The following is a 25,489-nucleotide window of genomic DNA, read 5'->3' on the forward strand; positions in this document are numbered from 1 at the left end:
TGGAGGATCTCGACTAAGGAGTTGGGTCCGACAAGCTAGTGGCAGCAATGCTCAAAACAGGATGGAACCTCGAAACAAATTATACAAAAGAAATAGAGAGAGAAAAGAGAGCTTCAGGTGGTGGTGCTCGACCGGGGTGGCACGCTGGCTACCGAAGAAGAAAAAATAGGGAGTAGAGGGTTCGGTTGTGGATCAACCACAGAGAGAGAAGATTTATAGGAGAGTTTTCGAAACGGATAGACTCGAGGATGTTGTATCATTGCGATTCTCGCAGCGGATGAGCTCGACCAACGGCCGGTGGCCGTTCAAACAACCTGCAGCCGTTTAAACAGCCCACGAAGGCCTTACCGGCCACAACTCCGCGCGGCCTTATCTCCTCAATGGCGAGCGATCGAGCCTCTCAATCGAAGAAGCGAAGAAGTTGAGGATCACGATACTTTGGTCCAATCCATTCTCCTCACTGAAGCCGGTTGGGCCTCCCAATTTTAGCCCAAAACGGCCCTTTCTTGGGCCAGATCTCACACAATTTAAGTTTCCACGTTCAAACAAGCTAAACTTAAAAAGCGAAGGCAGGCTTCACAGAGCAATTGGCAGCGGACATGTAGAAAGAGCACAGATGCAACGATCACTTATTTCCAGATGTAAGCAAGAAACACCATATTGAATTTTCTAACCTTTTATTACCAACTGATAATTTTAATTACCCATAAAAATTGGCCACACATGAGTGCGAATAAAGTAAATATAACACATTCTCCAAATGGAGAGCCAGCCCCTCTGCAAAGGTTGGGGGCAAGGGCTCATCCAGCTCAATGAGCTCTCACATGAAACACTGGCATATCACTATGTTACATGCTCCCTGACTAGAGACAGGCATTTCAGCGACCAACCAAAAAATTGTGCCGATGGCATTCTCTAGACCCCGCCAAATCAGATGCATCCATGTATGAATCAGGCGAAATCCATGGTGCCAAATTCAGCCTAATAATTTATCTCCTGTCCAACCCTGCATATGAATGAAATCTGCATTGAGGCTTCAATAAATGCTGAGCCTATCATACATCAAATCACAAATTGGTTGATTGGCAAAAGAAAAGGCTATAAATAGAGGTAGTAGCAAATCCAACAGAAGCTATATACCAACAGGCTCATGTTTAATATCTTAAATTCCTAAGCAACCACATACCTTTTATGTATATGTCACATGCCAACATTACTGCCGCCGGTTCCCTAATTCATTCCACAAGATGGCATATGTCAAACTCAGGCAGATGAACTGGTATTAATATAAAGAATTGATGACTCGTATTTTCCGATGTTTTATCTAGAGATATTCCCTGATCTCTTTCTAAAAAGCTGAGTCATACTTTCTAGCTCCTATTTACTTCCCTGAATTCTTCTGGCATTTGTAATTTATTGTTTCTCACCATACATCAACTAGAGAACAAAAAAGAAAAAAAGAAAACAAGCCACAGAAGACAAAACGTATCATAAATTGAGGAGCCAAAACAGAGCGAACCAAGGACTACGGGACATTGATTTCACCAGCAAGTCCATCTCCATGGGTAATAAGGGATTTGGGGATTTGCACAGCTAAACAAATGACCACATAGCCTACACCAAAATAATTCCTAATATGCTAGGTAGCCTTTAAACATTTTTTCCATAAAACAAGTCTCCCTCATCGCTAATGACAATAGTCATTTATGTTGAATTTGGTGATGTTCTATATTTAAGCTTTCAAAGAGTTCCAATGCCTCCACCATTGCACAAAACCACATCATTGACAAAGGCTGTTAGAAGACTGATCTTAACAGGGACAATAAAAGATAGGAGATGTTTACTGCAATTTGATTAGTACCACAAGTGCTGGAATGGCTTTCCATTGAACAAGGATTTAACACTAAGAATGAATGTAGTAGACAATCACAAATATGGCGTGGTTCCATGTCATGTTACAAAATGAGATGTGAGTATTAAATAATGCTACCCACATCTTTCTTACGTAGCCAATATAATACATCACTCTTGCAGAAACAGATGTCTTTAGAAATACTAGATTTTGCAGATGTGGTGCGCATGATTTCTTCAAGAAGCATCAGATGGATGGCTGTGATCCCATCAATCAGGATCATTTGCAGTAGATTTGACAAATACACTTCTTATTATATACTCATTGTAGTAACTTATTGATGAATGAATGTTGGGGAGTGAATTTTGGATGAGTTTATTTATAGTGGGATTTACAGATGGTCGGCTCAAGAAATGGGACTGACAGGCCCCATGGATGGAAGCTCAGATGAGTTTACATTATAATTATAGAGATTAAACAACAGTAATAAATCTAGTAATATCTCTAGCTGACTATATGAAGAGATATAGTTTTCCTTGATTAAAGTTGTTGATTATGTATTGCAATCTCACCACAACTTGAACATTGATCAGCTTGGCAGTATTATGAATCCATCTTCAGTTTTTATTCTCTTACGGGTCACCTCCACCTGAAGGAACAAGCTTAAAAAGCCATATACAGCTGGCAGTTTTTATGCTAAACATGCATCTTGTAGTTTTAGGTCTTTCCCTCCTCCATCCTAACCCATCAGATAAAAAAAAGAAAACTTTCAAAACCATCCTTGCCACCTCAGGTCTTCCAGTTCTCAAAAAGTTCTACGATTTCATCCATAATATCCCAGATTTTCCATTCTCCTTCCCAACCCTTAGACCCAAGTCCAAAGTTCCCTCCTTGTATGTGCTATGCCACAGGAGCTACTAATATGTTAGACTCTCAAGTTTTTCCTTTTACTTTGGGCTTTATAGTGAGTGCTTTAAATTATATCTGTCAATCCTACTTGATCCTAATTCGACACTAGAAGTCCCTTGACCTAGAAAGAAGATCGACAAATTAGTAACATGCTAAGGTATGCAAGTATGTGCTAAAATAGAATGAATAACCCATTACTATATGCCAAGTGAAAATGAATTATAGGTGTCATTGACAATGAAGTTGTATAGAGCAAGACTTGGGCGAAAAAAGGGTTTAGTACGTAACTAGCACCCTTATGCTGTGTTTGGACATTGATTAGTTAACCAGGGTTTAAATAAAATAAACCATTGGTGACCACTCCTAATCGGATAACCATGGGTCAGAATTATTCACTGTTTGGTTGATATTCTGGCATTGGATATGTTATGGAAAAGAGAAAAAGCAAAAGAGAGAGAAGAGAGAGAGCCAGCAGTTAAATTTATTTCACCCTCCTCCATGAAATAAAGTTAACCAGGTTAGCCTACTTTTTGGGGCGTTGACTGATTAAAGTCATCATGGCATTTTGGGCTCTTGTTTGGATGGTTAAACTGCTAACCACTTCCTAACCTTCACATAACCAGCATCCAAACAGGGCCCTTAATATATTATCAACAATATGATAATGGATATCATAGATGGAGTTGCGAGACAAAATTCAAGAAAGTGACAAGAATTATTGGGCCCAATTATAACAAGGTAAGTCAGGAGCTGATAACAAGAAAAAGCGCCTACTTTGACCGTTATGAGAAGTGTTAAAAGCACCTATTGGAAGTGTTAAAAAGATGAAATACACAACAAACAAAAGACGCAAACATCACAAGTCTGAGTTTTAGAAGTTTTTATTGACATGTAGAGTGAAGTAAAGATGAGGAGATAATAACAATACAAGGCACCTATTTGGACCCCTATGAGAAGTATTGCTTGGATCTGACACAATAAACAAAATACATAAACATCACTGATATGATTTTTGGAAGTTTTAATTGACATGTACAGAGTGAAGTCATAGTGTGAAAAGTTTTGTGACATGACTCATAGTACTCAAACCTTTGAGAATGACACAATAACATGGAATGACTTTCAACTCTGACAGTGAACCACCTCTAGTTGTCCAAGATCCAGTGGAAAAGAAGTTAAGAGGCAAGGACAAAAACTAATGTGATACATTGAGGGAGACGGTGGAACTTTCTCAATAACATTTAATCCAGTGCATGAACTGATGGAAAAGATTTAGGGTGTGGCATGAGTGTGTGTGTGTGTGTGTGTGTATTAGCAACTTATCCTGACCTATAGATGGGCCATGGACAAATGTGTTTATGTTAGCTGGGTAGCTGCGTGGGACAGAAAAAATACTATGCAAAAGAAATTTGCCAGAAATTCTCATAGATGTTATCTAGTGAAAGAAATCACCAAGGCAGGTCACCATTTTAATTATAATAATGTTCCATTGTATGTGACAATCCCAAAGTCAAAAACTGTAAGCAATATATATACGGGGCCGGCTTTTGGCTTAAGCAACTCAACCAGATGTGGGTAAAATAGAATCATTTTGAAACGAATTCTGTATCTTGAGAAACGAAACAATTCTCCTCCAGTATGAGGTACACTTTTCATACGAAGGCTGTGTATAATTCCAATTCTCGTGTCATAGTTTAACACAATGTAACCAACAAATTAAAAATATAATTTTAGCTGCAATTCCAATTTTACTTATGACATGGGATTATGTAGCTAATGATAACAATATGCAAAATAAATTTTAGCACTTAACTAAATAGGATTCCCAACACAGATTTGAAAAGATTAAAAGACCAGAGAATTATTTTGAGCAGAATAAACTTTATTGGATGTACGAATAAATAAACATGTTGCACAAGAATAACCTAACATAGATTACAAAATATGATCGGAATAAGCTCTTCAAAGCACAAAATTTGGTATGTGAACCTAAAATGACAACAGCCCTCTGCTAGAAGTTAATTCAAAGGCTGACTTATTACTAAAGGAAGATTAAGAATGTCAGGCAAAGAAACTAAAATCCCATGCAATCTATGAGAAAAGAGAAAAATAAAGAAGAAAAGAACTAGACCTGTGTATCTTTGAAGGGACCCATTCCCATTCATTAAATTTGGAACAGCCCTTCTTTCTTGGCTTAAAGATAAAATTTCTTGCATTCTCTCAGGCCAATCAGAGTTCAATCTCCTAGCAAAATCTTCCACTTCTCTGCATTAATCATCGAAAACAAAACGAGGATACTTGGATTATAGATGCAAAAAAGACATGTTGAGTCATATCAGCTAAATGCATCAAGTGCCAAAAGGTAATCAGTGGGAAGTACGTAAATGAAAAATAAATGTGTGTGTGCATATATATAGAGAGAGAGAGAGCTGGACTTGGCTACACTCGAGTGGATCTACACTCAGACCATGTATAAAGAAGACTATATATATATATATATATATAAAATGATGATGATGATAATGACATACTTGAAGCTCAATAGTAAATAGGACATTAAGAAAATATATTAGATGTCCCAAATGACTTAAATGGGTAAGAGTTGTTGGCTTACCCTATATAAAGGAAGAATTTATTAAACCACAAAATGGTTCAATATTCCTTTTGGTGCATTATGAGCTACCTGTTCAAGATATGTTCCTTGATAAATTGCAGCATCTAGTAATATATATATATATATATATATATATATATATATATATATATATATATATATATATATATATATATATATATATATATATATATATATGAGTTGGACTACACACCCTACATTGCATCTTCGGTAAAAGATTTAATGATTCTAAATTCAACATCAGGGCATCCAAATCAAAGATCCACACAAATAATTACGATCTACATTCTACACTTTACAAACACCTAAAACTTTAAAAAAAATCATATCTTTTGGAAATCTAACCTATACATCATATGGGTACAAAAATGGACAATTCCCACTATAATAGTATACTAAAATACTAGATAAAGCATATAAATCAAGAATCCACAGTATTCGTTGTGATTTACAAATGTTGAAACATGTACCAATAAAAAAACAATAGGCTTTGATATATCATTAAAATCGTTCATTTTTGCACCTACTAAACATAGGTTAGAGACCAACAAACCATGTAATCTTTGGTTTTTATGCCTTACTGATGTTGTAGCTTATGGTCAATAGTGTGGATATCCAATTTGGACGATCCATAATTGATTTTGAATCATTAAATCGTTTACCAACTGCCCCCCCCCCCCCCCCCAAAAAAAAAAAAAAACTCTCTCAAGCTTGTATATATAATAAATATATGTAAAAAGGATAGACTTCTAAGAGGGGAGAGTGACTCACGATTCACTCAGAAAAAGGAGAAATTCCACATGCAAGTGCAATAACCTTCATTCTCTAAACTATTTTCTAGATTAGGCCATGTTTAATGGGATATGTGGAAGTTGTGCTATCCAAAGATGCTCATATGGACTATATTCATGGGATATCTCTCCTTTACATTGAATGGACTATATTTAAGGGATTGCTTACCCCTTGCCCCTCTGTTTGAGACACCCAGAGGCAATGTCTACCAGATTGTTTGCAATAAGCAAGATGTATACTACATCCCATATGAGATATTCCAATCAGGATTCCCAGAATGATATGGAATATCGTAATACTTTCCAAATGAAATATGTCAGAGATGCATTAACAACAATTATTTACTCGATATATATAATAATTAATCATGAGTACGCAGGCTAAGTTTTATTAGTTATCCTAGACTTAACTAATAGTTCATACTATATCGGATCCCTACCTTTGTTGACTGTACATATTTATCATATTCTTGAACAAGGTTCGCTATACCGGTCGGTACCGAGCGTACCGTACCCGTACCAATGGGTACCGGTATCGGTACACCAATGTCGGTACGGTCAGTACCAAGCGTATGGTACCGTACCGACACTCGGTACGCCTATACTAATGCGGCACCGGTACGGGGTTTGGTACCGGTACGGCGAACCTTGTTCTTGAAGCCCAAGCATCATTTTCATTGCTGAACCTTCCTTGTCAGCCCAAACATATGGGTTACTCAAGTGCTGTGCTGACTGATATTTTTACCTTTTATAACATATTTATGTTTTAGAATCGTGCCAGAGAAACATCATAAATCAGCCTGACAAGGAAAAATTCACCAAAAAAAAGAATGGTTGGGCTTCCAGATTGCAATGAATGAACAGGCATAAATAAGATAAATGATTGGTCAAAATGAATTATCCATTTAGAATAAAAAATGTCGTAAGAATTGGTTTACATTTCAAACAACTTTCGATACGTTGTTTGTGGGTTTTCGGAAACCCTTCATGTTACAGCCTCAGAATTATACTTCTGAAGGGTTACCCAACAATCTTAAGTATGTGATGCTTCGCAACACAATTTCACAGTCCAAAGTAAAAAAAAAAAATGCAATTTTTTAAAACAAAAACAACAGAAAGAGACAAATAAGGATAATTGAAAATTATATCCTCTTATAGAATAAAATCAAGGAGTATCGCCAGGACCATACCATGAACTAAATTGCATATTCACCAACAAGGACTTGATCCATCAAACAACAAATAACTCACAGACAAGAAACTTCAAAGCCAATATCAAAAGATCAACATCACACTGGTCCTTCTGTCAGTTTATAAGGAGACTTATAAATTATAATGATCCCACAGGTAAAATTCGAGCACTTGACATAAAAGCAAAGAGTTTCTGAATATTTAACAGAAACTTTGTTTACCTAGAAGCATAAAAAGGAAAAAACAAAAGCAACTACTCTAAAACCTTTGCGTGCCACCCACCAAGCAATGTCATATAAGTCGCAACTTATTCGTGATTCCATTGTCCAAGACAAATTCTGTCACAAGAACATTGGTTTTGCCAAACTTTTCGGCAGATTTTTCTCCTTCATTAGCTAAAATTTGAGTCCTAAAGGGGCGTTCAGGGAATAATATCTATTATGCAATTGAACTTGTAAATAAACTCATGAAGAATTATTTTGGTAACATCCCCAACTTCTCAGAGCTCAAAATTTCAACCTGTGTCATACTCCAAATTTTGTGGTAATCACTTCACATAGTTCTCATCCTATAGCTCACCCTCGTCTCCTATCCCTATAGGCTAAATTTTTTCAACTATGAAAAAAGAACAATTGTATAGCCCAGCCTTAGCACTCTAAAACATAATTCAAGAATCTAAATGATTCTATATAAATCACAGTATGCAATGCAAATGAATTAAAATTCCTACCTATTGGATACAAACTCTTTCTTTAACCTGATCGACTAGTATACAAGGAAAAATGTCCACATCAGATTGTGTACTTTCCTCTTATGGTATGCCTTGTATGAGAAAGAAGATATAACCGAAGGGCACTAAACATCTAATTAAATTTTCATGAATTGTGATAATCTTCAACCACTCTATCACATTGCTGTGGACATTCTTTTGACAATTCCCACTTCAACTGTCATAAGTCTCATCAGATCTATGTTTAAGGGATCTACAAATTGAATTTCAGTCTCAACGTTCATCATTGTTGTCTAAATCTTATAATTGGATCAAAACGGTCTTAAACAATGCAGATCCCATCCTTGGATCGGAATCAATTTAGGACCACAAGATCTAGATCCATATGATAAACTTTACATTTGGTTGGACCGAACCGGTACCGAACCGATTAGGCGTGCCAGTTCACGCACCGGCACGCACTAAATTTTTTTTTTTTTTGGGAGTTCTCTCTCTTTCCGAACTTTTTCTATGAATTTAAGTCTAATTTGATGTTTTCTTGATTTTTTTTATATATTTTCTGATGTTTCTACAATCCCGGTTTAAGCTAGATCATGCATCTTATTGCTTTAAAATGATACAAATCATAAAATGAACATAAAATATCTTCAAATTAAGATACAATCAATTATATACATAATAATATCTAAAATCGGGTCGAGTGGCGATGGCTCTCGTAGATATCCGGATCATTAACATAATCAGGACCCCTCTATTCAAGCAGCATTGTAATCTTTTATGTTCATCCCATAAAGAATGTGCGTCGGATTATAAGTACTCTCGGATCTTTCACTGAAGCTCTAGCTCTGAGAAGAATCCTCTAGCTGATAATACGGCTGTGGAAGGGCCCATCCGAATATGCCGGCAACAAAATCCGACACGTGAGATACTCCGGACTGCGTAGGATAGTAGCCACCAGAAGATGCCTCAGACGCACCATATCCATATCCATATCCGTATGAATCATAGGTTGTTTGTGGCTGCGGATAATAGAATCTAGTATAAGACTCGAAACTTGATACGTCTATTGATCTAACTTCACGTGCGAGATCATCTACAGCTGCATCGTGTCCTCCTGAATGATCTTGAGGAGCCCGTCTCTTATATGCAATCGTATCATCGCGGGCTCTGCCAGATCGTCCATCGTGGTCCCGATTCTATATAGCATGCGTAAATTGAGACTCACCGGTATATTAAAGACCACCCTACGGCTGTCTCATGAATAGTGGTCTCCTGTTCTCCACTCCTTCCATGGCCAAAAGATCCATGACAACCAGAAATGTCATCGTTGCTCGACAATTCATTGAGGTTGCAAATATCTTGTTTTTCTTTTTTAGTCTGCTAGGCAGCTATCTTCTTACCCTTCATGCTTCTCTCTGTCTAATTATCGCCCTTCTGACCGAGTTGACCGAATAGCATAGTAGCCTTGTCCGAGCATCTCTGGATCATATCTTTAAGAGAATGTTTCGGACAAAAAGTCATGCGATGACTAGCTCTCCTGCGGTTGTGCCTGATCAGCTCTAGGAATGCGTAGAATGTTACGCTCAGCGCATTGCCCTACATCTACCCTAGCTTTGCTGGCTACAAAGCTGGCCGGTTGTGGAGACAATTCTGGCTCATCAAGCACCGGCTCCTGCTATTCGCCTTAAATACATTTCTAATTTTACAGTTTTTTATTTTTATTTTTGAAAAAATTATTTTTAATCCAAAAATATATTTATAATTTTTAAAAATTATATATAATTCAAGAATTAAAAATTTTTGTGTCAGCATATACATCATCCATAGATCTACAACATATAAAAAATCAAGCCCAAATCAAAAAATTTGGCATGATCTTCTCTTATTTTGTAATTTTTGAGCTATTTTTTCGAGGTTCCTACAAAAAAAGAAAGAAAATAGAAAAAAGAAGCACACCTTATTTAGCCTTGGCTCTTGCTTCTGATAGTATGAATCAGTGTTGTTTGTGGACTTTTCGAAAAAGAAAACCGGTACCTGACCGTTGGGAAAGCCTTCTTGGCCTTCTCTTCGGTGGTGTTCGGCTTTTAAAGCCGACACCACATTGCCACAGCACCGCATTGTAGCAATTATTGCCACAACGGGCCACTGGCCCCCGACTCGGTGCGAATCAAGCAGTTCGCACTGAGTCCGAGTCGAACCGGACAGAACCGGTGAGTCTGAGCCAAACCGAACGGAACCGTCTAGTTCCGTCCAATTCCAACTGGTACCGACTAAAAAATTATTGATTTCGGGTGGTATTATTGAGGTTCCGGCCCCTTCGAGGCCAGAACCATTTTCCTATAGCGAACTGACCCAGTCTGGGAACGGGTCGGCTCGGTACGGCCTGAACCGAGCGGTACGGCCCGGTTCGACCATCCTCGGTTTGGATCAAAGTTGGTCGTACCATTCTGAACTATTTGGTTCAGGGTGTACTACATCGAACTGACGGAGAGCCAGGACAGTTAGCCCGGTCGGCTCAGTAAACAACAAGTCGAACCCTCATCAAAAGCTGATCCTCGGTTTGAGAACAGTTCAAGGAAAACAAGATGAACCCAAGCCCCTTCATTTACATAGGCCACCCCCTTCGCAGTTTAGGTCGCGATCGTCCCTCCTACATCCTCAAAACCCTTCTCTAGCCCCTTTGCCTCCTTTTCTGGCCTCTCTCTCTCCCTCCCCTCCTCCGATCCTTCGAAACTCCAAAGGGACCTCTCTCTGGCAGCCCTTCGAAACGGCCTTTCGAGTTATAGTCACTTCCTTCTCGCTCGCCAGGGTGAGGCAAGGGCTCGGTGCTCCCCCTGCTCCCACAATAGGGCCGACATTTTTCTGGCTATGAAGACTGGCGGCCGAGATGGCGAAGGGGGTAGTACCAACCCTAGACGCGGTGGCAATGGCGGATTGGAGGAGGTTGTGAGTCAGAGAGTCAGCATGGTGGCTTTGAAACTGGCCTCTCTTCAGTGAGTCCCCTCTATCACTCCTCCCTTCCTCTCCCTCCCTCCCTCCCTCCCTCCCTCCCTCTCCTTCCTCTCTAGCCCTCTCCCTCCCAATGGTTCTAGTACACTACGATATGGTACAGTACAGACTGGTACCATACCATCCAATCACCATGCCTGGTCATACCAGTTTAACCATCCTTGGTTTGGATCACAAGATCCAAATCAATAATGTTATTTACATACTGTGTAGGCCCATTTTCTATAGTTTCTATGATTACATGGTTCTTAAATTGCTAATCAATAATAAAGTAAAATCAGCAAGTCTGTTATTGGGGTTTATAGAGTTTAAAAAAAAAAAGCTGCAAGTGTTGTATTTTACAACCACATGCAAAAATCTTACCCTAGCATTCTATGTTAAAGAATACTTAAACTGAAAATAGTGTATAAATATCCTGGATAACTGAACAGAAAGTTTTTTTTCATTAGAAATACTATATATGGGCCTAAATGGTGAAAACTAGACTAGTTGTGTGTATGCTTTATATTTTCCATTCATCTACTTTATAGTTGACTCATTTTAATTTCCACACTTCTTTTATATTCAAGAATTTCTCAGAGAAACCAGAGGTAAAAGGTTGAAATCAGGGGGAAACCCCCTCCCCCATCCCCCCCACCCCACGCGCACACAGATTTACAACTCGTTCCAGATCTTGACAATATAGGCTCAGACCAAGGATGGGTTCTCAGCCCGTAGATATCTTGGATGCATTATATCAAGCAAGCACAATAGCTATGGCCCACAGTACATTTGCTGTACATCTTCATATTTTGCAATCCCTTAACAATCATGACCTCAGAAACTTCTTTTGAAGAAACCTTATAATCGTGTCATCCTTTTTCATCAATAACATTGGTCGCAAGAAAGACACCTATCTTCCACATATTACTCCTTATAGAAGACATAGGAGAAATGTCCAGATCCCCTTTAAGACTCATAGGAGGGATTTCATAAGAGACAAAAGCTATTAACTACGAATGAAGTGCATACCTCAAGACAGAGAGTCTGAAAAGTGAAAAAATATATCAATTTCCTAAGTAGAATCTCTTGTTTTCAAGTAACCAAACACTAAACTACAGTAAGAAACAAGTAATTTGAATGATGGGACATGCATACTCATGAAAGCATATATGATTAACACAACCAAATAAGCCCACATCATACTAGCTTCATTTACCAAAAAAAATGTCAAAACTCAAGGTCCACATGAATAGAAAATGTGAACTTAAATGAAGTTAACTAGTTTGCACAAAGCATGCTCAAACATATAGCACTCACCTGTCCAGCTCTTCCTTCATTGCAGGATCTAACTCGTCGTCTATATCACCATCTTCAAAATCAACCCTCGTTGGAAAAGCATCTTCAGCCCGACTTGGACTAGGAGAATTACTACCACCAGGTTCACTTCTTCCCATAGAAAGAGTCAATGCATCCTAACACACAAATATATAGGCAAAATGTATTAACATCTACAGAATACAGTTGAGATGAAAATGCATCATCAGAAAAGCAAAGAGAATATTGGTAACCTTCTTGTGCGATTTCTCAGACTCAATTCTAGAAGGATCCTTTGGTTGATCTTTTTTCCTCCTATTTTTCTTTTTATTCTTAGCAGCTTTAGCGCTCTTTGAGTCTGTCAAAAAGTGAAATTGAACAAGGACCAATCTCAATCAAGTAGATTGCTGAATAGATAAGTCACATTTTGATAGCTGGCGGTATAGATGACGTTGAATGCATAACCAATCAATTAAGTTTCAATTAAAACTTCAACAAGTCCATCATATTTCGAATTAGAACAAACAATCACATTTCACCGTAGTTAGTTACAGAAACCATTAGCTCTATTCAACACCATGCTCCAAGAAGATGTCGTTGGACATCAAAATATGTAAATTTTATATCACAAAAACTGAAAATTCACAAAAAATGTAAACTAGGAAATGTTGTGTTCAAGATGAATTCCTCCTTAATTAGTAACTCAACATGCAAACCTTCCATCATATATCACCATAAGCCATCAACCAAGACAGCAGATTTCAGAACAAAAACTAGGATACCAGCATGATTTAGGTGCTTTCAAGTCCTTGATTTTCATATAGGTAATCATAAATCATGCCTCCTTCATTTGCAGTTTACAACACCCAAAGAATTAAAAACAGACCCTCAGAAATGACAGCCAATTAGGCAAACAGACAAGGTATCAATATATTTCAACACAAAAGGCATACTTTCTTGGTTCCCTCAGAAGACCAGTTTTCCTGGTTTCACTTAAGAAGGCCAAAAATTAAGTATGTTAACATGATCTCCAGCCATAATGCAATTCCAAATTTTCAAGATTTTGGCTTAATCAAACAGCAAATAAGTTATTTCAGCAGATAATAAGCAAGAACTTAAATTTAGGAAAAATCCAACATGAAAGAAGGAAGAGAAAATTTTATATTGAAAAAATGAAGAGAGAGAAGAAGAAGAAGAGGCAAAACATATAGGAACCAAATGCAGTACAAAAGCATGCGCATAGGAGGAAAAATAAAAATTACCTACTCAGAGAAGAAGACAAAAAAAAAACATTTACAATCATACAAAATTTAAAAAAAAAAATAAATACATGACATTCTCGTGAGTTCGGGTAGTAATTTCTTGTAATAGTTCACAGGTTGTAATTATCATAAGCCTTGACTAAGTAGTTATACAAAAGGAAGATTACTTAATTGTGTACTTCAAAGATTAGTGGAGAAAAAACACTCCACATACTTTGAATTTCCTGATCAAATCATTTAAGGATACTATATCAGACAATGTCATATTGTTTTTGGCATTCAACTGAAATTTTGGATCCTCTTCATATACAACGAATATATATGGATAAAGATATATTTATTCAAATAAAAATATCTAGCCATATGCCCATCAACATATTGTAAATACATATAAATATCTAAGCAAGCTAACATATTATATCACCCAATGGAGATCCCAATACTATTGACTACATAGCTAGTTGCCATGCCCAACATTTCCTATTACCAGAAACCCTCTCTTCAACAATCCCAGCATAATAATGAATATGTTTGACCATGACAAGTAGTTTGCTCTAAATAAGGGTTTTATATACACCATTTCAAGGTTTCATCACTCAGACTCCCATAAACCTAAAATCTAGATGTATCGATCCAGAACTCTTAATCTTCGTTAGGTGTTCTTACTGTTCTCATTGCATATGAATATCACCTCATATAAATGTTTATGATAACCTGAGAATGTAAGGAAGGATTTATGAGGTCCAGTTGAAAGCAAACATGTCCTGAAAACTAAGGGTAGTCAATAATAATTGAATGAGACTGCAGATAGAGTATAGCATATCCATTCGTGATTCATTTTTTTATACTAAGAAAAAGTTGTTCAGCTTATATTTTAATGATATAATAAATATTCAAAAGAAAATTGCAACCTGACACTTCCTGAAAGAGTAAAGGGAATAATTTATATGGTTATAATACCATTTAAAAAACAACAAAGAATATTATTTTTAAAAAGAGAGATGATTGCAAACTATAGTACATGGATGTAATGGGGAAGGAGACATATTGGAAGAAGGGTGTGGAATGCTGCTGTGCATGCACATGAGAGAGAGAGGATAGCAGGGAGGGAGAGGGGAGGGGGGGTGTGGGGTGGGAGAAAGGTATAAAGAAATAAACAGCGAAGCCCCAACCTACCTATTGTGCATCTTAAGCCTTAGTCTACCATATTTGTGAGGATCCGGCGTGTATAGTCCCACATCGGCTATGCACTAAATAAATCTTGGATACTTATTTAGGACCAAGGAACCCAAATAACACCTTCCAGCTTAGCCTTTTTGGGCGAGATCCTAGATTACTGACTATACCTACTGGCACCAATGCATATCGATCGGTATCGATGAATACCGACCGTATCGTACCGAACCGATACATGATATAGAGAACGTATCAACACTCAGTACACCAAACAGGCACCCATACCAGATGCACTGATACTATAATAGGATGGTATTGATATGGGGTCCCGTATCGAGATGGCGTATCTTGGTTGTTATAAATAATATCAAAACGGACCCATCCCAAGCCCATCTATATTGCGGGCCACCACAACACAAACCCATTTCTGTTGACCATGGGCTGATAATGGCGTTTGTGATTAGATTTGTAGTACTTGTGATTAGATTTTAATGAATTTGGACCCTTAAACTAGTAAGAACGTTAAGATTTAAATAGAGAAAGTATGTGAGGATCTGTGAGAGCTTGTGTTTAGTCCTACGTCGACTATGCACTAAGAAGATCTTGGGTACTTATACAGGACCAATGAACCCAAATAACACCTTTTAACAGGCCTTTTAATATAAGGTCCTAAGTTGCTACAAATCATGGTCTGCCGAACCGACCAGAACTGATCGGTTCAAGCTGTACCAAACCGGTGCCAACAGCTACCGGTACGGTTCAGCTGTGAAAATCGGTACCGAACCGAAACCGATGCAACCAGCACCGGTCGAAGCGAGGAAGAAGAGGAGGAAGAAGAAAAAGAAAGAAGAGAAGAAGAAGCGGGGAAGAAGAGGAAGAAAGAAGAGAAGAAGTGGACAAGAAGAGAAGGCAAGTATTGGAAAAAGGAGGACCTCTCTTCCTTGTTCGCGGGCGGGACCTCTCTTCCTTCCTTGCTCGCGGGACAACGGGGGAAACCGGAAAAGAGAGAAGAGAGGAGAGGGGAAGGAGGGTTCGGGAAGAAGAAGGGGAGGAAGAAAATAAAGGGAAAAAAAAGACCCCGCGCGGGCGCCGAGTGGGGAACCGGGCACGAGTGGGGAACCGCGAGCCTGCTTGCGCCCGCTCACAAGGAACCGCGCCCGCACGCGGTTCCCCACGCTGCCTCGATTCCCTGCGCGGGCTCGCCGTGCGGGGCAGCAAGCCCATGCGGGCTGCCTCGCGTAGGCTTTAAATGCCGCATAGAGTGGTAACGCGCGGGCACGCGCACGTCCACGCGTCGGACGCATTTTTTTTTCTATCTCGACCGGTCCGGTACCATACCGGAACCGGTCTTCACTGATACACCGGTACTATCAGTACCAGAGACCTTGTTACAAATAGTATCGAAACTAAGTTACAAATTTTTGGATGAGCTCCATTTAAGCCCTAGCGAGGATGCCCCAGTTTAAGCCTAACAAGGATGCCAGAGCTTCAATAGAGGAAGTATGTGAGAATATGTGTAGGCATGTCTATAGTCCCACATCAGCTATGCACTATGTAAATCTTAGGGACTTATACAAGATCCAAAAATCCAAAAAACACCTTCAAGCTAGCCTTTTTGGATGAGGTCCTGGGTTATTATAATATTATAATTTCATAAAATCTTGTATTATGACATTTAGAAGCTTTGATTTATTAAGGGTTTTTTGCACATAACCTAACCCTTTAGTGCAAGGACTCAAGTATTGTATTAGTCTAGATTGGTCATACTGCACTATACCAATGATGGACTGATACTCAATAGACCCTCGATATACTACCATACAACACATGAAAACCAGCGTCACCTCTGCTATGTTGACACTAATTAGATTACCAACATCCAACCCGCAATGGTACCAATACCAAGATTTTAAACCTTGCCTTTTACAAACTAATGGCACATCAATACTCTCTTTTACATATTTGCATATTATACCTCTTTTATCCCAAAATACCCAAAGAGGGCCACAAATCAAATTTCCATCACCCATCAATAAAACCATAGGTATATACACCCCCGAGCAATTGCCAAATGGTTCTTCATACCCTACAATAAACATTCCTTTTCTTTCAAAAACACAACACTTTGTTGCTAGGAAAACAAATAGTATTTCCACAATTATGAGATTGAACTCCAGCAAGACCACCAAGAAAAAGGTCAACTATGATGATAGTTGTAGCTAGCAGCATGACGCTTATAATGGCAGCAATGAGCTCAAACATGGTGATGAAATGTGGCAAAGAGCTCAATCTCAATGAGGACAGGAGCTTCGGCTAGAAATGGTAGCTACAAAAAGCTTGCACCAACAACCACAGCGGATGGATCAACACTAACGGATGCAGGATACCGCGTATATTACCTCCTTTTTTATCGGAAGATATTGAGGAGGAGAAAATGGCAAGAGTGGTAACATGGAATTGACATTTTATAAAGGTGTTGGAGACAAGAACCACAACCCCAATAGCAATGGTGGCAAAATAGCAAGGACGAACCCAGCCGAACAAGGAAAGTGGTAGAGAATATGACCTCAAAAGAGTAGAAATAAAAAAAATAAAAAAAACCACCAATGGCAACAATGAGAATTGGGATCCCAAACCTGGCACTGGTAGTGGTTTGGAGCTTGAACTTGGAGAATACAGTGTTGAGAATGAGTACCTTAAAAGCTAGAAATTCCATTGGGTCGAGTTAGAATAAGCACAGAAATAAATGAGAGAGATCATATATAATCGTTCTTAGTAAAGGCACCAGTTACAATAGATAAATGAAGGGTAATTTAATCAATTGATTTAAGAGATTACTGCTAGTCAAAATATTTGATGAGTGCCCCATTATGACTGACTTGATTTCTAGGATAAGGGTGCAGTGACCTACAAGTATGTAAAAGGGGGTTCTTCATATGCAATTAATATTTGAAGGCAGGATTTGCATACAAAAAAATCTTATTAGAATTGCATCCCTAAAGATGTATCCCTCATTAAAGAATAAAGATTCTCTTAAGTAACAATGATTATGTTGAAGTTTCATTCGTTTCTTATTCTAATATTTACATGTTTGGGGTACATAATTTCAATTTTTTAATTAGAATTCTGATAAACCAAAATTGTATATCCAAGTTAACAGTAGACCTTCTTCAATGTTTTGCATGTTCATAGTAAAAGCAACTTAAGACGCAAGTATCAGTCAAAAAGAGAACATATCACCTAAAGAACTTCCTGAGCAGCATAGCTATAATTAGATAATTAGTGATAGCATGATACGCAAGTATCTGCTTTGATTGGGAAAAATAGAGAAAGTGCCATAGCATGTAATATACATCTTTGGCATGAAGTAAAGATTAACTGATTAAAAATATTTAGCTTATCAGATGAATCATATTTATTACATACAAGTTACAACTGTCTTACTTCCTTTTTTCTTCTTTGTTCAAGGAAGGAAAAAAGTAACTCTTAAAGCAAATTAGGGAAATGGATCCAAACAGTGGATCCATCTGAAATAAACAAAAAGCAAAAGCTTTCTTACATGTGGATTTTTTCCACATACTAGCAAGCAATTGACTAAAAGAGAGAGACATGCTGCAATGAGCCTAAAGAGCTTGTCGAATCTTCAAAAGAATTATTAAAACCAAACTAAAAGAATAAGAAGACAATTTTGAAGAAGAGAAGAGGCAATACAGAATTCACCACAATATCCTCAGTTTTCTAAATCTCAACTCCCAAACTGACTTGCTCATAACCCTTCCCTTAGATATTTATATATATGCCCAGCTGTACTAAACCTAGTTAACTTCTAATCCAAGACCTTATATCTAACTTAAAGACTCCTATAATGAAAAAAAACAAAAAAAAAGATCACTAAATTATAGAGATAACTTCCAAGTCATTTCTGACCCTAAAAATTGAAAGTGACCAAAATCCATTAAAACAGTATCAATTGTAGAGCTCAAAAAGATCTTTCCAATGAGTCCAAGATCTCTGAAATCTGATATTTGTATGAGAATTTTTATGTCTTCTAGAAGCTTTCATGCAGATTGCATTAGGCTGCAACTCTTTCATCCAATAGACCTTTAGATCCACAAACCATGCAACATCATAAAGAGAGAAGGGGGGAGAGATGGTGAGAGAGAAAAACCCACAACTTTGTGTTATATATGGCAACAGCAAAATAATAGTTGACATTTGCAGTCATTCTTTTAGCCCATATCCCCCATAGGTTCACTCACAGAGGAAACCACCAAAAATGTCTTCCACAAAATACAAAAAAGAATAACATTCATCAACCAAGAGGGGAACAAAAGTGGTTGTCAAGATCACCCATGACAGTACCATAAGGTATAAACACAGACTCCAAATATGACTCCAAGAGAAATAGTGTTGTGATCCAGGAACCTTATGGCCTAATGATGCAGAATGTATATTCGATTTATAGATTGTACCAACATACTCAGCTTTCATAATTGAGCATGATTAAAAATCACCATCTACAACTTTCTCAATGCAACTTTGAACAAATGTAGATATGATACAACAATTGGAGCCTATAATACTAGGAATTTCCTCAAAGAAGTACATGATCGAGATATAAATATTAAAAATGCAACGTGTAGACATCATAGGTATTATTTCTTTCATAGGTATACCAATTCAACAAATATGATCACGTGTTGCACAGCTTCCTAGGTACAAAACATTAATAAGTTTGCTATTTCAAAGAATCAAACTCAGCAAAAGCTCAAGAATTAGACCAAGGTTTTGCTGTTTCTTTTCTTCTTTCAGAATAAGATGGTTACCAATCATAGTAAGAGAGGTTCTGGTGGCTCATACATTAAGAAGGATCGTGATTAGTTACATTTGGATAAAGGGTGAAGACCTGAAGAGACCATACAATGTTTCTTACGACTCAAGTGACTTTTACATATATAAGGAGATCAATCAACTTGTTTTCAAGTCTATGATTTTGAAGAACTTCTGTTTGGTGGATATTACATATCCCTTCAGTGTCTGTCCCTCCATCTCTAGTTTCTCTACCTTGTCTTTAATGATCGTGATTTGCATTTTACTTCTTAATTATAAGTTGAAATGGTGAATAAGTTAATACATGATTCTTCATCTTGCTTGGCTAACACACCCTTGCTCATGAATTAAAACATATCGATGGTTGCCACTAAGTAAGGAGCATGCTATAAAATGTCAACCTTCAGATGAAACATATTTCAATCAATTAAGATGACCCATGCTGGACAAAGATTGTTGGTTAAGTATGCCATCATACTTTGATCAATAAAGACAAACATTTTCAAATATACAAGTGACATAATTCATAGTCTTTCATTCAATAAATCCCTAAAAGAATAAAGAGGTACTTTAGCAACAAGATGAGATTGGCTATCAAAAATGCACTAAGGGATGGTTTAATTATATATGGACTTATAAGAACAGACAATTGTAAAAATTGGATTTATATGGACTGACAAAATGGGTGCCCCTGGTTCTCATATTAGTCATTTTAGGTTGTACAAAAAGCCAGTTCCAAAACAAGTTTACTAGAAAGCAAACAATCAAGCGTCTCCATAAAGCTCACATATTCTAGGTTTTGTGTGAACACAGGTAAAATCTAACAAGCAAACAGCCCCTAAGAGTTAAAAGCAAATATTTTCCTTAAATCTCTCAAAATTAAGCAACGTACATGATAACAATATGAAGCAATAATCTTGACGTAGACAAGAATGATCTTATATGTTTGTAAATCAACAGAAATATCCAGAAAATGTTATTTTTGCTCTCCTTATGACCACTTTGTTCCAATGTAGAGGAGTATGATGCACAAGGAATGATAGCTCAATTCAAGAGGAAATAATAAACCATATTGATAAGCAGTTTTGACAATAACAATTGACCTACATTCTAGAATGTTGCTACAGCCAATAATCAAGTTAAGGAAACATTCCGATGTCGCAACTGTATAAGGCTTGAGGTCAATATTGACAAGCAAAGATACAACAGCTGGATGAAAATAAGCTATTGAAGTCTTCTCAACTAGTTAGAAAGATTAGTTATTGACTTATTGCCCTTGCAGCTAAAACATGCATTATCAAAAAGCAGAACAGATAACAAATGCTGGTGTTAGCACACAAAAGTTGTAAATTTCCAATGGAGAAAATAGACAACTACCTCCATCTCCATTTATAAAAGATAATATTTCATCAACTGAACGCTCATCTTTTTGCGGTTCTTCAACTTCCACATCCTGGAAAAAGTGTTTGTGTTCCTTCAGTGACCAAATCTTAGGAGCATTCAAAATGTAAGACATAGTAAATTTGCTATAATAAATAAAATAATTAGATGTCTAGACCTAATAGCAAAGGATATATTGGATCAATATTCGCAATCTCGGTATCGAACCCCATACCGATGACATACTGGTATAGTATTGGTATATCCGGTATGGGAGTTAGCTTGACACCAAGAATTGGTATGCCCTCGGCACCGAGTCATAGTTTAATACTGGTATGATACAATACGCCTAGTCTGGGGCAGTACACATTGATATAGCGAATCTTTCATTGGATTATACTTTCAGAAAAAGTAACAAATGGTTGTACCAAAATAATCACCAGACTATGATAGTGTCACTACCTTTTGTTTCTGACGCTCCTTCAGTTCTTTTCTTTTTTTAGCATATAGTCGATTTAGTAGCCTGATCCGTAAATCATCATTAGTATTTTTCAGTGGCTCTAACTTCTCTTCCTAAAATAGCCAAGAGAGGAATGGCATGATTGTGAGAAGTCTCTAAAAAACAAAAAGAAAAAGAAAAGAGGAATTTAATGCAACAAAACCTCGGTAAGATCATCTGGCAAATGAAAAGTCTCACGAATTTCCTCGGGTGTTTTTCCTTCAATCATGCGGGCAAGCGCTCGACTAGTGAGATCAACCAAAGGCTTTAGCTGCAGGCTGTCAGCTGCAGAAGTCAACTCGCATAATCTTTTGGTATCTATCCTGATGAATTTCTCATCGAAAGTTTTTCGCTCCTACACATTACAAAGAAAATTTATGATACAAGAGATTGTGTACAAAGAATACATAACTTTCAGTATCCCTTTATACAAAAAGATCTTACGGCAGGATAATAGCCACAATAGCAGATAGTTATTATCATCATACTAGCGAACTAGCGGGTCATACATATTAGTAATAGAACTTTCCAGAGATAAATCTAGTATGCAATGGACTATGCTAATGAAAACCACAAATACAGCAAGATTTATCAAAAGAAAAGAATGTGATATCAATAAGACAAGTATTGAACTTTATCAAACCTTGTTAGAGCGGCCTGGAACCTGATGAAAGCGACAATAATCAAGAATCAAGCTAAGTATGGGTGGGTTAACTCTTTCTGGTAAAGAAATGGCATAATTCTTAGAAGATCCCATGCCCGTCTGAAGTATTTCTCGACATATCATGGGGCAGAACATAGCAACCTCCTCCTCAACTTGCTGGATTGATCCATCAGTACATTGGAGCCAGACATAAGACTTCATAGCCTATTAGAGTATAATGAAAGAATGTTGTATCATTCAAAAACTTTATTAGCGGGCTTCATAGGTACACTAACATTGGAAAGTTCAATGGACAATGAAAAAGAAACACTTTTTAAAAGTTACAAAATGTGACCACATTTTTCTTATGATGACTATAGATATAAAACCAAATGCATAAAACTGACATACAAAGAATAGATAAAAATTATCTGCTATTAAATTTGAAAATGAAGCCTACAGGCAGAGTAGATCCAGGTACAAGTCTCCAGTAAACAATCATTATAGCAGATATACCGTTGCACAAAATTGTCAATGTGCAATACATATGAAGGTTTAAGTTAACATAAGAAAGATTAGAGCAAAATCTGACATACCTCTGGTTTGATAATTGCCATCTCACTTTCTGACATTTGATGATAGCCTCTTAGTACGTAAGGCAAAAGAGAATAAACACATAGATACAGAGGAAATTACTAAACTGCTCCTCCAAGCTCAAAGTTTCTAGACTGGACAATATATAACGATGTTCCCAAGCACAAACACTTCTGATTATATAATAGGTAGTGGCTGTTAACAAAAACAACACCAAACAATAGACATTTCAAGAACATGTTTGTCCTCGTTTCTTCTTGGGATAGCCTCTTTAACAATCATCCAGTCATAGGCATCACTTCAGTAGGATGTTAATAAAACAATTGGGTTATCAAGTCACTTGCTTGACCTACCAAAAGAAAGAGAAAAATTAGAAAGATGATACAGGATCCTTCCTATAAACATAACAATATATGCCAATAACAAAATGCCCAAAACAGAAAGATCTGCCTGCACTACAACAGGCTCTAGCATCAAACTAGAGGCTCCATGCATGGGTTTTTCTCCGATTGCTTCTTTTGTTCCAAATGGACTTCCTGACCTGACTCCTCTATTTCTCTAAACTAGTAATATCTTTCTAAATTCAAAAATCTGAATCAGATTGTTTACCAGCTCTACACCCATGGGAATATGCAAGTTGCAGACAATAAAGTACAAGCAAATATTACTGTTGATGAGGAAATTGAAGGTGGGAAATCATTTACTCAAACAAAGGTCACATTTTTTATGTAAGATATATTCTTATTGTTCTTTTAACCATTGCAAACTTACAAATTCAACATGAAATTTCATGGACTGAGATGCAAATCTCTTGCACATTCGGCCAAACGGCACTCACATCAGCCAAATATAAAATAATAAGACGTGAATGAGCGAATAAGAAATTGCCTGATTTAAATGTGACATGGATAAAAATGGAGTTGAGAAAATGCTAGATAAGGATCCTGACACAAACATCTTAAGACACACTAAACCATTTAAGATGAGCTAGTTAACAAATTCAACCAAGTAATGGAACAATCTAAAGAAAAACAGATCACGGAAAAGCATGTTCCCTGAGAACCAAAACCCAACAAAAGAACATGTGCAATTGGAAAAAATGAGCTATACTAATCATTGCATGTAAGCACATTACTAGAAGCAGGAAATTTAAGTCAATTGACTGAATGAAATCATAATAATCAAAAGACATCTTCCAAGAAGCAAGAATTTTCAACATAACCATCTAATACTATTCTACTTCAGCAAGAAATTTATCATAAATCACTTGGTCAGAGAACTATTTTGAGGAAAGAAATCAAGCATGAGATACATATAAGCCTCCGCAAGATGTTCAGTAGAAACACTATTCAAACCTCACGAACAGATATCATTGTTCAGATAAATTATAATTATTTCGTAATAGCTTCTTTTTCTGTTTTTGTTTTCAAAAGCCCCAGGACAGTGAACTAGACTATTCAACATGTACAGTGGAACCTTTTTGTTTTTTAAAATTGTTTGTAAAATCTCTAAAGATTTTGGTAGGAAAGATTTATTGCATTTAAAAAATAGTGAAAATCCTGATAATGCTTCCGCAAGAAGCATTATCAGGATTTTTCTCCAAATGCTATCTTCATCATCAATCTCCTTATGTATTTCACTAAATTTGTAGAGAAACAAAAATACTAAAAAGCAATGATGGCATAAGCCTGCATAAGCCCAGTTTTACCAAAAAAAGAAAAAGAAGGAAAGAAATGAACAAAATATCAAACGGAAAAAAAATAAAATGGATTACCAAATTAAAATCCATTTACATGTAGCTTTAGAAGACGCTACAAGAAATCTATTTAAACATCTAAATCCAAATTATTCTCAATATTAACCGACAATCCCATCCAATCATGGAATGAGAAGAACTCCAAAGAGTTGTAATCCATAAATATGAGCTGCAAAAGATCTTGACAGAACCAGTAGTGCCCCAACCCCCTCCCGCCAACCTAAAACCAAATGAAAATAGCTACTCGGGACCAACATTTAAAAGACAACTGCCTGCAATAATAGACATGGAACCCAAAAATAAACAAAAAACCTGGAACCAAATACCCGGAAAAATCCCACCTTTACTCCAATATCCGAGACCTCACCCAAAATTCGTCCCAAGAACCCAGAATCCCCCGCTAAAAAACCCTCCAAAAGAATGAATCTCTCCGCACTTCACCCACCAAAAGTAGCGTCAAAACCCAATAAACCAGCAAATCCACGCCACCTCGCGGATTAAAAACCCACAGCCACCCGACTCCCAGCCCATTTCATCAAAACCGACACACAAATAGAAAAAGGAGACCAGGATTCAAGATTCCGCTACCTGATACCGAGCCGCCGCGAACTGCTCTCTAGGGTTCCCGGCCGTCCCCGATGACAGAACCAATCGAGGAAGAAGCGAACACGCGAGAGAGAGAGAGAGAGAGAGAGAGAGAGAGAGAGAGAGAGATTACTAAGTAGGTGAGGGGGCCGGAGGGCGGGATGGGGGAATTCTAGGGTTTTGAAGGGTTTCTTCCCGATTTGGGACCGGGGAGGCGGGGAGCCGCTTTCCGAGCCTCGGAAGAGAGAGAGAAAGGAGGACAGCAAGGGGCGAGCTCTATCTCGTGCGCACGCCGCTGCGTAGCTTGCCGACCCGTTGTTTCTTACCCTCGTTGGTGCCCTCCGACCCGCA

The 25,489-nt window shown here is 37.5% G+C and overlaps 1 protein-coding gene across 5 annotated transcripts; it reads right to left on the bottom strand.

Moving 5' to 3' along the window:
* Positions 1-658: 658 nt before the first annotated feature.
* Positions 659-25,489, bottom strand: LOC103717429 (SKP1-like protein 21). Of its 5 annotated transcripts, none has more exons than XM_026808566.2 (11): positions 25,142-25,485; positions 22,800-23,146; positions 22,204-22,428; positions 21,724-21,915; positions 21,524-21,634; positions 21,059-21,134; positions 12,668-12,771; positions 12,417-12,571; positions 4,893-5,026; positions 1,187-1,230; positions 659-1,052 (listed from the first exon to the last, which is right to left on the bottom strand). In XM_026808566.2, exons 2-10 carry the CDS (start codon positions 22,833-22,835, stop codon positions 1,214-1,216), a joined length of 1,050 nt encoding a protein of 349 aa, XP_026664367.2. In that variant the 5' UTR covers positions 22,836-23,146; positions 25,142-25,485; the 3' UTR covers positions 659-1,052; positions 1,187-1,213. The 5 variants fall into 5 exon arrangements, with proteins under 5 accessions (XP_026664367.2, XP_026664366.2, XP_026664368.2 ...); XM_026808565.2 differs by having other exon boundaries at positions 659-1,006; positions 25,142-25,484; XM_026808567.2 differs by lacking the exon at positions 1,187-1,230 and having other exon boundaries at positions 659-1,006.

The sequence above is a fragment of the Phoenix dactylifera genome, chromosome 2, assembly GCF_009389715.1.
Source record: "Phoenix dactylifera cultivar Barhee BC4 chromosome 2, palm_55x_up_171113_PBpolish2nd_filt_p, whole genome shotgun sequence".
In the NCBI taxonomy this organism is placed as follows: Eukaryota; Viridiplantae; Streptophyta; class Magnoliopsida; order Arecales; family Arecaceae; genus Phoenix; species Phoenix dactylifera.

Excerpts from the sequence above, each read along its gene's own strand:
- LOC103717429 (XM_039123658.1), bottom strand. The coding sequence starts at position 22,835 with ATGTCAGAAAGTGAGATGGCAATTATCAAACCAGAG. Across the intron at positions 12,572-12,667 it reads CTGAGAAATCGCACAAGAAG|GATGCATTGACTCTTTCTAT; the intron begins GTTACCAATATT and ends TTTGTGTGTTAG. Across the intron at positions 1,265-4,892 it reads GTCCCTTCAAAGATACACAG|AGTTTGACATATGCCATCTT; the intron begins GTCTAGTTCTTT and ends TTCATCTGCCTG.